Source organism: Spinacia oleracea, chromosome 2 (assembly GCF_020520425.1).
Source record: "Spinacia oleracea cultivar Varoflay chromosome 2, BTI_SOV_V1, whole genome shotgun sequence".
Lineage (NCBI taxonomy): Eukaryota > Viridiplantae > Streptophyta > Magnoliopsida > Caryophyllales > Amaranthaceae > Spinacia > Spinacia oleracea.
Window position 1 is genome coordinate 69,735,988 of NC_079488.1, and position 14,224 is coordinate 69,750,211.

A 14,224-nucleotide genomic window follows, 5' to 3' on the forward strand; every position below is an offset into this window, starting at 1 on the left:
CTTCAACTTACTAGTTTTGAACTCGTTCAATGCACCAATGGTATTAAGTTAATTTTGATATTATTACTTCCCCAATAATTTGCAAATAAAATATGTAAAGAAATAAAATAAATTTGAAACTTGATATTGGAAATCATATAAATTAATCACATGTGGAGTAAATTTTATCACTTTATCATCCTTGTTTATTCAAAGTAAGAGAATCATTTGTTTTTCTTTTAATGATTATTATTATTAACAGTGATTCCACATAATGAGAAAATCAAATAATAATCATTTAAGGATTTAAGATATCTATTAAATTACATTATGCTAAAACAGACACCATGAATGACACATGTCATTTTCTGGTGTAAAATTTTTCCGCCAAAAAAATTATTTTCTAAAAAAGATATCTACTTTATTTATTATTTTATTTTCTTTCCTTTTGTATAAACTGCTATGTATGGAAAAAATATACTTCGTATAAGATTATAGAATATTATAGTATTAGGCGATTTTGACAATATTTTAGTCAAATTGACATATCAATTACAGAAAAACATACTTCGTATCAAATATTTTGGCATATTATCATGTTCAACAAATAAAATATATAATGTGTAGTAGGGAGAAAATTTAATATTAGATGATTAAATGAGACCGTTCAAGATTTATTAATTACGCATTAGCTTTAAGGGATAAATATTTCAGTTGAATATTTTATAAAAAAATATAATCAAATAATACTTTTCGAATATTCGTGCGTGCACAATACCTAATGTAGTTTTAAGTATATCGCAGTAAGGATAATATTGTCCTTGTATAAAGGTCGTTGTTCTCTCCCTCATCTCCCTCTCTTAAACCCTAGCCTCCATTAGTGAATTTTGAAGGGGCTTCCATCGATTGTTATCGGTGGAAAGCCTCAATTTTTTTTATAAAATTTAATTTGTTGTTCTTTTCTTTAATTTTGTTTGCTTTTTAGGGTTAATAATACTTCTTCCTTGTGCGAGGAACTGTTCTCCCTCGAAAGACAGAGTTTTTCTTCTCCTTTTAGGGTGAATTTTTCTTAGGTTAGAGGATCCTAAACTTGTGGTGTACGAAGGAAGAATATTATTTTATTTCACAAGAGAAATATATTGATTCAACGATGAAGATCTATACGGTGTCACAACAGATGTTTGTTCTACGTCTACAACCAATTGAATCTGATTTAATTCAATATCAAAACTACAACAGATCAAAAGACTCCCTCGTTGAAAGTTGTATCAAACAACGATGTGTTAGAGGGTATATAAGATGTTCGACGTGCAATGATCGTAGTTTTGCAAAAAAACAAGTTTTATTTGATTCAATTTGTTATGTATTTGATAGATTCAAATCTCTTTTGTAGACGTCGTATGACCTTTTATTAATGAATTAATTTTACTTTCATAAAAAGTATATTGCAGTAATGAATTTGACATCATGACTTTTAAACGTAAGCCAAATAATAAAGTAAGATATATTCTTGTGGTAATTTTAATTTCTTTGTAAAAAGTCTTTCAATTTCCACCAATCACAAATTTAATCCTAAACAATGTTAATATATTTTTTTAAGAATAGAAAAATCATGAAATATTTTGTGATACATATAGAGACTTAATTGTGGGGAGGAATGCTATAGTAGTTGAACCTATTAGTAAAAAAATTAAATGAAAATGAACAAATTAATTATAATGTAGCGTTGAATAGTTTTCTTATACGGATTAAAATCGGGTATAAAAAAATATCGAGGATATACTACCTTTGTTCCTTAATGTTCTTTACGCTTACTATTTGCACGGACTCCAATGCGATATTTGACCACTTATATATCCAATTTCGTATGTGAAAAAATTATAAAAAGTTAATATTCTCAAAATACATTTCGAGACCAATCTAACAAGATCTTACATGATAACGTTATGATGTATATAACAGTAAGAATTTACGATCAAAGTTTTCATACTTTGCACACATATTCCAAGGCGTAAAGAACTTTAAGGAACAAAGGTAGTATATTATGATATTTTCAAATACGGGGTACTTATTTTTATAATATTATGTCACAATTTTTTTTATTGATAGAAAAATGTCACTTTTTTTTACGACATGCTGCATATAAAATAGGTGATGACTTCATATGCTACAGGGAAGTGATAAATCCAAGGAAAATTTTACTTCTTCCAAGGAAATCCACATTTTTTTAAAGGTGATTTCCTTGGAAGAAGTGAAATTCTTCCTTGGATTTATCATTTCCCTATGCTACATATAGAGTACTACGTATGTCCTTTTTTTTTATTATTAAAATAAGGATTTTATATGACTTCTAAAATTTTAAGTTTTATATAAATAATATTATTGTTGAATTATACTACTTCCTCCGTTTCTGAAAGTTCTTTACACTTAGGAATATGTGTCCAAAATATGAAAACTTTGACCGTAAATTCTCACTATTATATACGTTAAAACTTTACATGTAATATTTTGTTAGATTGGTCTCGGTATGTATTTTCAGAATATCAATTTTTTATATTTTTTCCACTTACGAAATTGGATATAATAGTAGTTAAATATTGCATTGGAGTCCGTGCAAATAGTAACTGTAAATAACTTTATGAAACGGAGGTAGTAATTGGTAAAGAAGATCCACTTCGATTCTACAAAGAAAGATATAATGTGTAATATTCTATTTAAATATCACCGAATCTTTTCCAAAAATAGAGTAGGGCTAAAAAAGGAAAAAAAATCTAAAGATACAACAGAAGATGACACATGTCATTCATGTTGTCTTTTCAGTATATAGTTATTGTGGTTAGGCCTAAACTTATTTGAACTGAAATTATTAATTTGATGTGGTGAACTTGGTCATGGACTTGATTAAACATTTTGAACCCGGTGATAGAGAAAGTGTAAACTTATCAAACTTATTGGATTATATTTACTTGGTAATTGTAGCTTGTCTGGACCTATTGAACCTATTATTTTAAGGAGAAGAGAACATGCACCCCCTAATAAGTAAGGACACAAATTTGTCTTAATTAGATTAGGTTATGTGCACATACAATTATTCTGAAATTATTATTTGACCATTTTTTATAGAATATTTTTTTTGATGCTATTGAAGAGACATTTTTTATAAAATGTTTAAGTAACAAAAGGATTGTTAAAAAATAAAGTAGTACGTAGTACAAAATATCTTGACATATTTTCAAACTATTAATAAAGATAGAATATATTTTACAGTTTTACAAATATTATTGTTTGAGAAATAAAATTACAGTTGGATATTTGTATTGAAAACCAAATAAATAGGGAATGATAAAGTTTTAGTAAAATACAAATTATTGAAATAAATAAATTAATAACAAGGAAACAAAAGTTTTGTTGGAAAAAATTTCACCGAAAATTGACATATATTATTCCTGGTGTCTGTTTTATTAGAATGTAATAAATAGATAGATTTTCTTTTAAATGGTTTACCTCTCATCTTTGAGATAAGTAATATCGTGTTCCTTTTGTATCTGCAATAAAATTAATGGTTAATGTATATGATAAGCCCAATTAGTCAGTTTTGATAAGGAAATAAAACTAAGGGCCTGTTTGATATCATTTGTTATTTTTAGTTTTTAGTTTATACTAGTGGCAGGAAGCGCGCGTTTGCGCGTATATGCTTAATTAGGAATAGTTGATTTGGTGTTTCCATTGTTCTAATGCTTCGATATTTGTACTAACGATAGCCGAAAGAGTTGGTATGTTATCATGCCAAAATACAAAAAAAAAAAAAAAAAAAAAAAAAAAAAAAAAAAAAAAAAAACTACAGACTTATATAATTGTTTTCGATATTTGTACTAACGATAATTGAATGAGTTGGTATGTTAATATGTTATCATACCAAAATACAAAAAAAAAAAACTACAGACTTGTATAATTGTTTTAGCTAACCATCATTTTATACCATGCATTAAGCAATTATCTATAATATGCAAAATAAAAAATAAAAAAAAATAGCATATATAAGTTTTCCTATTTTGTTGTCTATCTCACCGCCATAAATTCCTTTAACCACAAAGGAGATACTAAATGCTTGACTTTGATAAACATCAAAGGTACATTTTGTCAACCTCTTTAGCTTGGAATACTTCTTCCTAGATCAGGGTCTCATCCAAAGCCGCACTGAATCCTATATCAAAGAACCCACATGAATTTAGTGTGATCATGGTCAATATTGTTAGAAACCTATGCTGATGAGTCAGACAAGTTAATCTACTGGAACACAAGTGGTATTGTGAGTGGTATATGTATTGACAGAATTATAATTAAATAGGAATTTTTGAAGGAAATAGAAGAAAGTCTCATACTACTATATTCCAGCATCGAGCAGGTCATGAGTCTCAATATCACACGGGAGCTTGAGTTCCATTACTTCCATATAAGCAAGTGTCATGTCCCCTCTATCAATACGCATTTTCCCATTTTCTGCAAAAGATATCAATAGAGGAACTCACTAATCAGATTGATAGAAATAACAAGCATTTAAAATGTGTTAAATTTGATAATCAATCCTATGCTAAAGCACTCATGTTTCTAAGATAAGTAATGAGCGGATCGACCAGGCAAAGACATCAATTATGAACTTATATAAACAGCCAAAAAAAATCTCAATTAGTTACACGTACATTGAACAAAGACAAGACAAATTAAGTGGTGCATATAATTTGAATATTGAAGTATTGGCTCATATAGTCATATTCAATAGATCCAAGGCCATTGACTTTATATTTACCAGCTCTCCTTCCCCAATGAAGCCCAAATATGTTTTTTTTACCAAGACCTTAAGTATGATGAGAAAAAACCTTCTAAATTGACGTCCAATCTAAAGACTACAACAAAACCTTACATTTTAAAAGCCAGACAAAGGAACAACATTTCTGATGAGATAAGCTAATCTCAGATGGCCTAAATCACAAACAAATTTTCTTAAGTTTCTCATGCTCTCATTGACCACTACAATGAAAATGTAACCGCATAGGACATATTCTTAAAGTTTTTCATGTACATTTGTTCTCATCATTTCTCTTGACAAAAAGTGATCACCACCCTGAACAAGGCAATCAAGCACACCACATGCACTTGATATAGGAAAGGTTATCATCATTCTGATAAAAAAGCGCAAATGAAATAAGAAAATAAGGATCAACAACAATAAATAACAAAAAAGTCGAGAAAATAATTAAACGGGTTTAAACACCACCAGCAAATTTAGGCCGTTATCAGTTGGTACTTGAAATATTGCATCCATGGCAAGAAATGTGAGTATGGTAACAAGTCATGAGCCTTGCTTAGCCCGGTACATCATCCTCCACCAGTGAGAAATTACTTGAGGAAGCAATTATCAAAATACCCAATTCAATTTCATGTCCAACACAGAACACAAATAGCCACTACTCAGTTTTATTTTCATTCCAAACTCAATCCCTGCTACATTCTAAATTGATAGTATTAACTGTAATTCAACACTCCTATAGATTACATCAGATAAAAAGGCAACAGGTAGCAAAGTAATATTCCAAGTTATATGCAAAGTAATTCAAATCCCATTTTCTTTCAGAATTTGAGCTTTGTATATATTTAAGAAACCATAGAAAAATGGTCTTTTACATTTTCCCTTTATGCCCCTGTTATCAATGAGTTTGGGGTCATTTAATAACAAGTTATATCATTATAATGCTTTACAGAAACACTATTGTCTATACACTTACCTAATTAAGATTAGGCATACCAAAGTTTAAGGTTGGTTATGGGTTGTTCTGACATAATTCAACTAAGTTTAATTAGTTGACCTTAATTTAGTGATTATATTCTCTTATATTGAATTTTGTGTTACCTACTTTATGTCCTCTTAAAAAGAAAAACTCCTTTATATAGAAGAAATCCTCTACAAAAGTTGTGTTTTAATTGGAAGCACCATGTGTGTAATTGATGATGCTATTGTGTTTTGAAACTTGGATAGCTAAGAAGACATTACTGTATTCGCTTGTTTATATGCGGCTTTCTTATCTCCCTCTCCAAGCTAGGTTACCATCAACATATATCCCAAATTAAACATGATTAATCTCCCCACCAATTAACACATGTAAAAAACCAGGACAAAACCCTAAATATAAATACATGAACAACACAACACATCAAACAAAGCAGCGTTAAGCTAGGAAATTGCAAAAGGGAACAATTTTTTGCCCTCAATTGCTTCAAAATTCATATACACGAGAAGAATAGATAGTAAATACCAAAATAATAGAAAATCGAATATACCCTCTTCCCAGAATTTAGGGTTGAGGAAACAACATCTTGCACTTACCGTCTACCGCTAACTTAAAATTGAATCCTCACTCATTCACCCGGCAAGAAATCCACACTAAAGTCTAATCATCACAATACCCTGATCTGAGAGAGCAATTTCACCCAGAAAGGAGAAAAAATACGGGGAAAAGTAAAAAACAAAAAAAAAACAGAAAACCTAGAAATTGACAATTGAGAGCAAAATAGAGAGAAAATTTACCAGAACATTAATCATTTTATTAAAATGAAGAGACATTGCTTGAATTCCATGAAATCAGTTTTCCATGAATGAGGGAGGATTCAAGGAGAAAGAATAATGAGGGCGGAAGAAGAGATGAAGGTACAAATGAAAGGAGAGAGGGAGACGGGCAGAGTGCAGTTGAAAGTGGGTATCTACAGTAGATAGTTCCCACTTTTTAAAGGTTAAAGATTAAAGATAAAACTGAAAACATATTTCAGTTTTAATTTTCCTTTTTTTTCAAAACCCAATGTCTACTATTTCCAACTATATGCAATTTGAGAATAATATGAATTTCATTATATATGCAATTTTAGAATAAAGTTGGTTAACCAACAATTGGTGAACTAAATTTTTGAGAAATTTTCTTTACTTGGGTAAAACTTTATTTTTTGTACTACTTTATTTATAAGTACGTCAAAATTTTGATGTTACAATTGTATATTGAGTTGCAAAGTCGAAATACATTTTAGAGGGGAAAAAAACAAATTTGATTAGCTAAAAGAAAACACAACATTATTTTTTTTCCTATTCTTTTCTCTGTTAATTTCATGGTTTTGTGTTTGTTCTAAATAAACTAGTGTTATATGCACGCGATGCGTGCGAATTTCTATAAAAACTAAAAATTGAGTTATCACAACTCATTACAAAAAATAATAGGCAAGAAAAATTATTCTCAAAGTTATATAATTCAAAGAAAAATAAGACATCATCTCTATTTAAAATATCTAAATAGTGAAAAAACTGACTCATGGTCTTACATGATCAAGAAAATGAACATATAAAATAGTGTGTTTTACTTTTTATTTGCTCGCAATTATTTGCCTAACAACATGCGCGCACTCCTCCGTCCAATGGATTTGTAGAACATAACTAACATTCGTTTTCATTATAAAATATAAAGCTACACATATTTTTGTACCAATCGTATTATAAAAATAATTAAATTTAATAGTATTTCATCAAATTACATAACCAAAATTTCCTTACTAAATATATCTATTCTATAAGTGAGGTTATAAAAAACCGATAAATGTTAATGCAATAGTATGAACAAACTCCGAACTCTACAATTTCACCTCAACCCAAATTGGGATTTGAAACACTTGTCAAGACTCAAGAAATTCATCCACCAAGGCCATAATGTTTTACTCTGACCTTTTTGAAGCAACCCGGTAGTTAACAAGGCTATCTAAGCTATCCCTTAGTACTTTTCTGCGTTAAATGAGCTCTTATGAGCCATTTTTAGTACTAACTAGTATAAAACCCGTGCGATGCACGGCTTATAATCCAAATATTAAATTTGCACGAAATCTAAACTATAGTTATAGGCAATAATCATCTAAATCGATCTTATATATATTCTTCCAATTAAATTTAAGGGAATAATTATTGATAGCTTTGTCATTGCCCCCATTCAATGTAAGATTTTTTAAAAAGTTAAAACAAATAATGCATATAAATTTTTTCAGCCCCGTCCACCTTCCGTGTCAAACAAAAAGTTATTTCCATCCATCGTTTACTTCGATACCATACCCGCCTAATATTCGTCCCACCATTTACCTCATCACTTAACACTTACCTCTTCCATCTACTTTATCCAGCTAAAGTTGACTTCAAAGCGGGGCAGGGAGGGGGCGGGGGCGGGGGCGGGGGCGGAGGATGGTCCTTCCACCCTCTTACCTGCCTAAAAATCATCCTTATTCTGCCACTGATATTTTTTATAAGAGAATAATTGTAGATATTCTTCCAATTAAAATTAAGGGAATAGTTATTTATATATTTGTTATTGCCCCATTCAATGTAAGATTTCTTAAAAATGTTAAAACAACTAATGCATATAAAACTATTTTCACCCCCGTCCACCATCTGTGTCAAACAAAAAGTTATTTTCATCCATCGTTTACTTCGATATCATACCCGTCAAATACCCCACCATATACCTCATAACTTAACACTTACCTCCACCATCTACTTTATTCAGCTAAAGTTGACTTCAAAGAGGGGCGGGGGCGGGGGCAGGGGCGGGGGCAAGTCCTTCCACCCTCTTACCTGCCTAAAATTCATCCCAACTTCGCCACCGATATTTATTTGTACGATAATTTTGTATTTTAAAACTCTTTTATTCTATACTATTTGACAATTTCGTTGTATTGGAGTAATTGAATAAATTAAAAAAAAATGTAAGTTACTCCCTCTGTCCCTTAATACTTGCACCTTTTAACTTTTTGCACTATTCACATAATCACTTTGACCCTATTTTATTTCTAGCATATGAAAACAAATGTTATATATATGAAAACAAATGCAAAAGGTCAAAAGGTGCAAGTATTAAGGGACAGAGGGAGTAACTTACATTTTTTTTATTCAATTACTCCAATACGGTGCGACAACACTACATGACTATCTATTAGTCAATCATATATGTTTATCTTCATCGACATCTTTGTATAAAATTCAAACCTGCCCCATCATCTAAATGTGATGCACGGTTTACCTATCAAAATATTAATTTTACACAAAATTTTATATATGATTCATATTGCAATACTTTACATATATTGACATATGAATAATAAGTTGTGCTCCAAGCATATTATTTATTCCGTATAACATTTATATCTCCGTAAAATTTTAATTAATTATTTATTTATAAACAATACTCCGTACGACGATTCATGTTAGCCGATCCCAAATCATTTTGGGACTAAGGCTCTGTTGTTGTTGTTGTTGTTGTTGTTGTTAAACAATACTCCGTACATAGTAGTCTAAGTTTCTTTTTACTTATTATTAACATAAAAAAAAGTTAGGACCTTTTTAAAAATAGAGAGCATCACGTGTCAGATGTTTATCGACTTTCTTGTTTAGTACGGGATACGTAATACGTATAGTTAAATGATATATAGATTATGTTAGTTTTTTTTTCTTGAACATACATATAATTATTTAATGTAGTAGAATATCAAATGTAAAAGTTGTGATATTAATCAAATCTAGTTATTAAAATGTTAGTACTCCCTCTATTCATGAATGTTAGACTACTCTCACTAGTGGGGAAAAAAAAATCTCACCACTATCTCTCTACCACTTTCTTACTCCTCCACATCACTTTTCTCACATACAAATTTTGCTACAACAAATTCATCCCACCAATGAGCTAAAAAAAACTCCTCACCACTTTTACTTTTACTATTCACTAAACCCCACTACACTTTCTATTTCCCACATACTCCATTCATTTTGTACTTATTCAATTATATTAATAACTTAAATGAGTTTTAACAATTTTTTTTTTTGAGGGGAAATGAATTTTAACAATTAGTTAAGATAAATTATTTAATTTACGTTAATCTTTTTATTTACGTTATTTTTATATCTATTTTTAATAATATAAATTTAATTGAAAATATTTCATAAATTTAAATAACATAAAGGGATTTTGATGGTTTTAGAGAGAGAAAAATGAATTTTGAAAGTGTGTCAAAATATAGCAAAATTGGTCTCTATTTATAGATCATGAAATTTTATGACCGTTGGTATAATTTTTTTATTATTAATTATTTACGGCAAAATTAGCCGTTAACAAAAATATAACCGTTGCAAATTTCACACAATTTTTTAATTGGTTGATATACTGAGTATGACAAGTGTCACACGCTCATTGGGTCGTTGACTGCACACATCAGCACACGTTTATCCAAAGGGAATCTTTCCCTTTTATTTGGAGTAATTTGCATGCCAACTGCTATTTTCCCTTAATTTGCATGCAAGTGCCAGTACTTTTTGCCTGCAACAAACATTAAGTGGGACCCAAATTTTCGGTGAGAAAAAATTACAAAATGAACGCCATGCGAGTCTTTATTTATTTCCTCGCGAGCAACTTACATTTTACCCATTGGTGTGATGTATGAGCTAATTTAATCTCATCATTTCTCACTCGTGAGGAACTTTTTTCCCCAATGGTGAGAGTGCTCTTAGACCACTCCCATCAATGGGGAAAAAAACTCCTCACCACTATCTCTCTACCACTTTCTTACTCCTCCACATCACTTTCCTCACATACAAATTCTGTTACAACAAACTCATCCCACCAATGAGCAAAAAAAAAACTCCTCACCACTTTTACTTTTACTATTCACTAAACCCCACCACACTTTCTATTTCCCACATAGTCCATCCATTTTGTATTTATTCAATTATATTAATAACTTAAATGAATTTTAACAATTAGTTAAGATAAATTATTTAATTTACGTTTAATATTTTATTTACGCTAATTATTTAATTTACGTTCATTATTTTATTTACGTTATTTTTATATCTATTTTTAATACTTCGTATTAAAAAATTTATTGAAAATATTTCATAAATTTAAATAAAATAAAGGGACATAATTGAATAAAATACATAATAGATGGACTAAAGCAAGACAAGTTTCGGATAACTAAAACATTACAACGACTAAAAATACTATGTCATAAACTAAAACATCATAAAGCCAAAATATGATTAAAAAAAATTACGATAAATCAAACGCAACCACTAAAAATAACAACTCTTCTTCGAGGCATGAGTTTAATGATTATTGCCTCCATATTTTTGCCAGTTATGCTCAATTAAATCCTCTTTCAAATAGTGATGAATTTGACTGCTACGCAAAGCTGTTATTCTCCCCAATAATGCGTTAATGGAGAAGGGTTGTCCAGTCTGGAACTCAAAGGGTTCACCATTATTCAATGTTGCGGTTAAGCTCGAAAGGTCTTCTTCATAGTACCTTCGTAACACATCAGCTCGGACATACATATCTCGTTCATCCTCAACTATCATGTTGTGTAAGATGATACAAGCCTTCATTATATCGCCTAATATATCTTCATCATAAGCCTGAGATGGTTGTCGTACAATGACGAATCTTGCTTGCAAAACTCCGAACGCACGTTCAACATCCTTACGAACATGCGCTTGTCTGTTAGCAAACAACCTTTCCGTTTCAAGTTGGGGAAGAGAAAATCCTTGAATGAACGTAGCCCAATTTGGATAAATACCATCTGTGAGGTAGTACCCCATTTTGTATTCATGTCCGTTCACCTGAAAAGTTATAGGAGGTGCCTTACCTGTCAAAACATCATCAAAAACAGGAGAACGGTGCAGAACATTAAGGTCATTAGATGAACCAGGAATACCAAAAAATGAATGCCAAATCCATAGATCTTGATCTGCAACAGTTTCAAGAATTAGGGACGCTTTCCCGCTGCGTCCTTGGTATTGACCTCTCCATGCAGTAGGACAGTTCTTCCATTCCCAGTGCATACAATCAATACTACCGATCATGCCTGGAAATCCGCGCATTTCATTTTGATAAAGGATCCTCCTTAAGTCTTCATCAGTAGGACTTCTTAGGTAATCCTCTTCAAAATGCTTGATTACCCCTTGAGTGAAATGTAATAATGATTTTTTTGAAGTTGTTTCACCCATTCGCAGATATTCATCAATTGCATCCGGAGCCAAACCATACGCTAACATCTTGATAGCTGCAGTGCATTTTTGCAATCCTGATAACCCTAATTTTCCGGCAGCATTTCTTCTCTGTTGCAAGATAACATCATTTTCAACCACTTTGTTCATGATACGGCAAAACAAATGTCTTCTCATTCGAAACCTTCGACGAAACTGCTTGTCTGAATATACTGGATTTTCCGCAAAGTAATCATTAAACAAGCGGTTATGCCGTTCTTCACGGTTTCTATCTGCTGGAATCGGAATGGTATCATTCTCATTTCGAAGTCTAGGACCTCGTGGAAAGAATGTGTTTGGTAAGTGATGAGTAACAAAATCGTCAACCATTCGATCAACTTCTCCGTATGGTTTTTCATCAGCAGATTCTGAGCTTGAACTGTATTCAAATAACATTTTTTTGAGATATAGTAGAGTGTGATAATGAGAAGTGAGTGTGAGAAATGAGTTTGATAATGTGTGTGTATTTAAAGTGTAATGTGGATAAGAATATATGGATTACGTGATAAGATTTTACTTGATTTTATTGGATTTTCTTATATTTTCTAAGATTTTTCAAGATTCTCGATTGGTTGATAGGATTGTATGGAATACGTGATAAGATTTTTTTGGATTTTCTTAGATTTTCGATAAGATTTTTTTGGATTTTCTTAGATTTTCGGTAAGATGTTATTGGATGTTCTTAGATTTTGTTGATAAGATTTTCTTGATAAGATGTTATTGGATGTTCTTAGATTTTCTTAGATTTTCTATTGGTTGATAAGATTTTATGGATTTCTTGATAAGATTATATTGTAGTTTCTTATAATATAATAACAAAAATGTGTAAAATACTACTTGGCAATAAAAAATAATATAATATATTACATAACACAAAACAATACAAAGTTAAAGACATAACACGAACTAATACAAGTTTAAAGGCACAACACGAATTAATACAAGCTTATTGAAAACTTATTAAAACTAGATTGTGACATAAAATTTAAACACATGAAATAAACTAAACATTAAACACTTTGCTAATTATCAGTTTATCACCACCATAAAACTCTAACATCAATCTTGCCTTAAATTTTTCCTCATCAGGAGTTAGTCAAGCCTTAGACACCAATGTTTGCAAGAAATCATGTTTCATTTTTAGCTTTTCCAATTGGATTCTCCGTTCCTCTATCTCAAGCTGTCGCCTCCTCATTATAGTCTTTTCTGCTGCTTGCTCGAATCTCTTTAAATTTAGTTCGTGCTCATTACACTATAAGAAATTGATTAATTTCCGACCGCCAAAAGTAGTTGGTAAAACACGAAATACGGTTGGTAAATGTTTTAGCGACCACCAACGGTCGTAAAAGATCGGTCAGTGTTCACCTGGACAGTAATTAAGAAAACTCCGATTGTAAAGCGGTCGCTAAACTTTACCGTCTGAAATAGCGACTGCTTAGGAGTTGGTATTTTATCGACTGCCTTTACAGTCGGAAATTTAACGATTGCTTTGGCAGTCGTTAATTTAGCGACTGTCATAGCAGTTGGTAATTTAACGACTGCTTTAGCAGTCGCTAAATTAACGACTGACAAAGCGGTCGACAATTTACTAATTTACCGACCAACTAAGCAGTCGGTAAATTACTGACTGCTTAGTTGGTCGGTAAATTAGTAAATTGTCGACCGCTTTGGCAGTCGGTAATTTTAATTAAAAAAAAATAAAAAAATCAAAAGCATCTAACTGGAAAGAAAACCAGCCAATGGTTTTGATTTCTTCCAAACAAAATAATTTGAGTTTGCATGCTATGCCTTTCCAAACCCACTGGCATCAACCCAATGCCATATACATAATCCGTTGATTAGTCCCTAATTCTCCACTAAAGCAGAGTATGAGTGAAGACATATCTGCTTTAAATTTGCTGAATATTCTGATTTACAACCAATTTCATCTTCAATATTTTAAAACTAACGTACTAGAATAAAGAAAAAGGGTATGAATTAATTACCAACATACACATATAGAGATAAAATAACAATTTTATAAAGAGGGTGCTTAAACAAAAACAATCCAAAAAAATAGAGTTATATATCTCAATAAAATTTAATTAATTACAAGGATGCAAAAAATTAACCACCCAAAAATTAAGACTA

At 30.8% G+C, this 14,224-nt stretch overlaps 1 protein-coding gene and 1 long non-coding RNA gene across 2 annotated transcripts; both read right to left on the minus strand.

Annotated features, from left to right (window-relative positions):
* Positions 1-3,825: 3,825 nt before the first annotated feature.
* On the minus strand, positions 3,826-6,748 carry LOC110778196 (uncharacterized). Its single transcript, XR_002530694.2, has 3 exons — positions 6,563-6,748; positions 4,362-4,479; positions 3,826-4,183 (listed from the first exon to the last, which is right to left on the minus strand). It is a non-coding gene; the product is annotated as an uncharacterized lncRNA (long non-coding RNA).
* A 4,192-nt stretch (positions 6,749-10,940) lies between these two features.
* Positions 10,941-12,526, minus strand: LOC110778195 (uncharacterized). Its single transcript, XM_021982761.2, has one exon. It carries the CDS (start codon positions 12,488-12,490, stop codon positions 11,156-11,158), a length of 1,335 nt encoding a protein of 444 aa, XP_021838453.2. The 5' UTR covers positions 12,491-12,526; the 3' UTR covers positions 10,941-11,155.
* Positions 12,527-14,224: the final 1,698 nt, after the last annotated feature.

Excerpts from the sequence above, each read along its gene's own strand:
- LOC110778195 (XM_021982761.2), bottom strand. The coding sequence starts at position 12,490 with ATGTTATTTGAATACAGTTCAAGCTCAGAATCTGCTGATGAAAAACCA.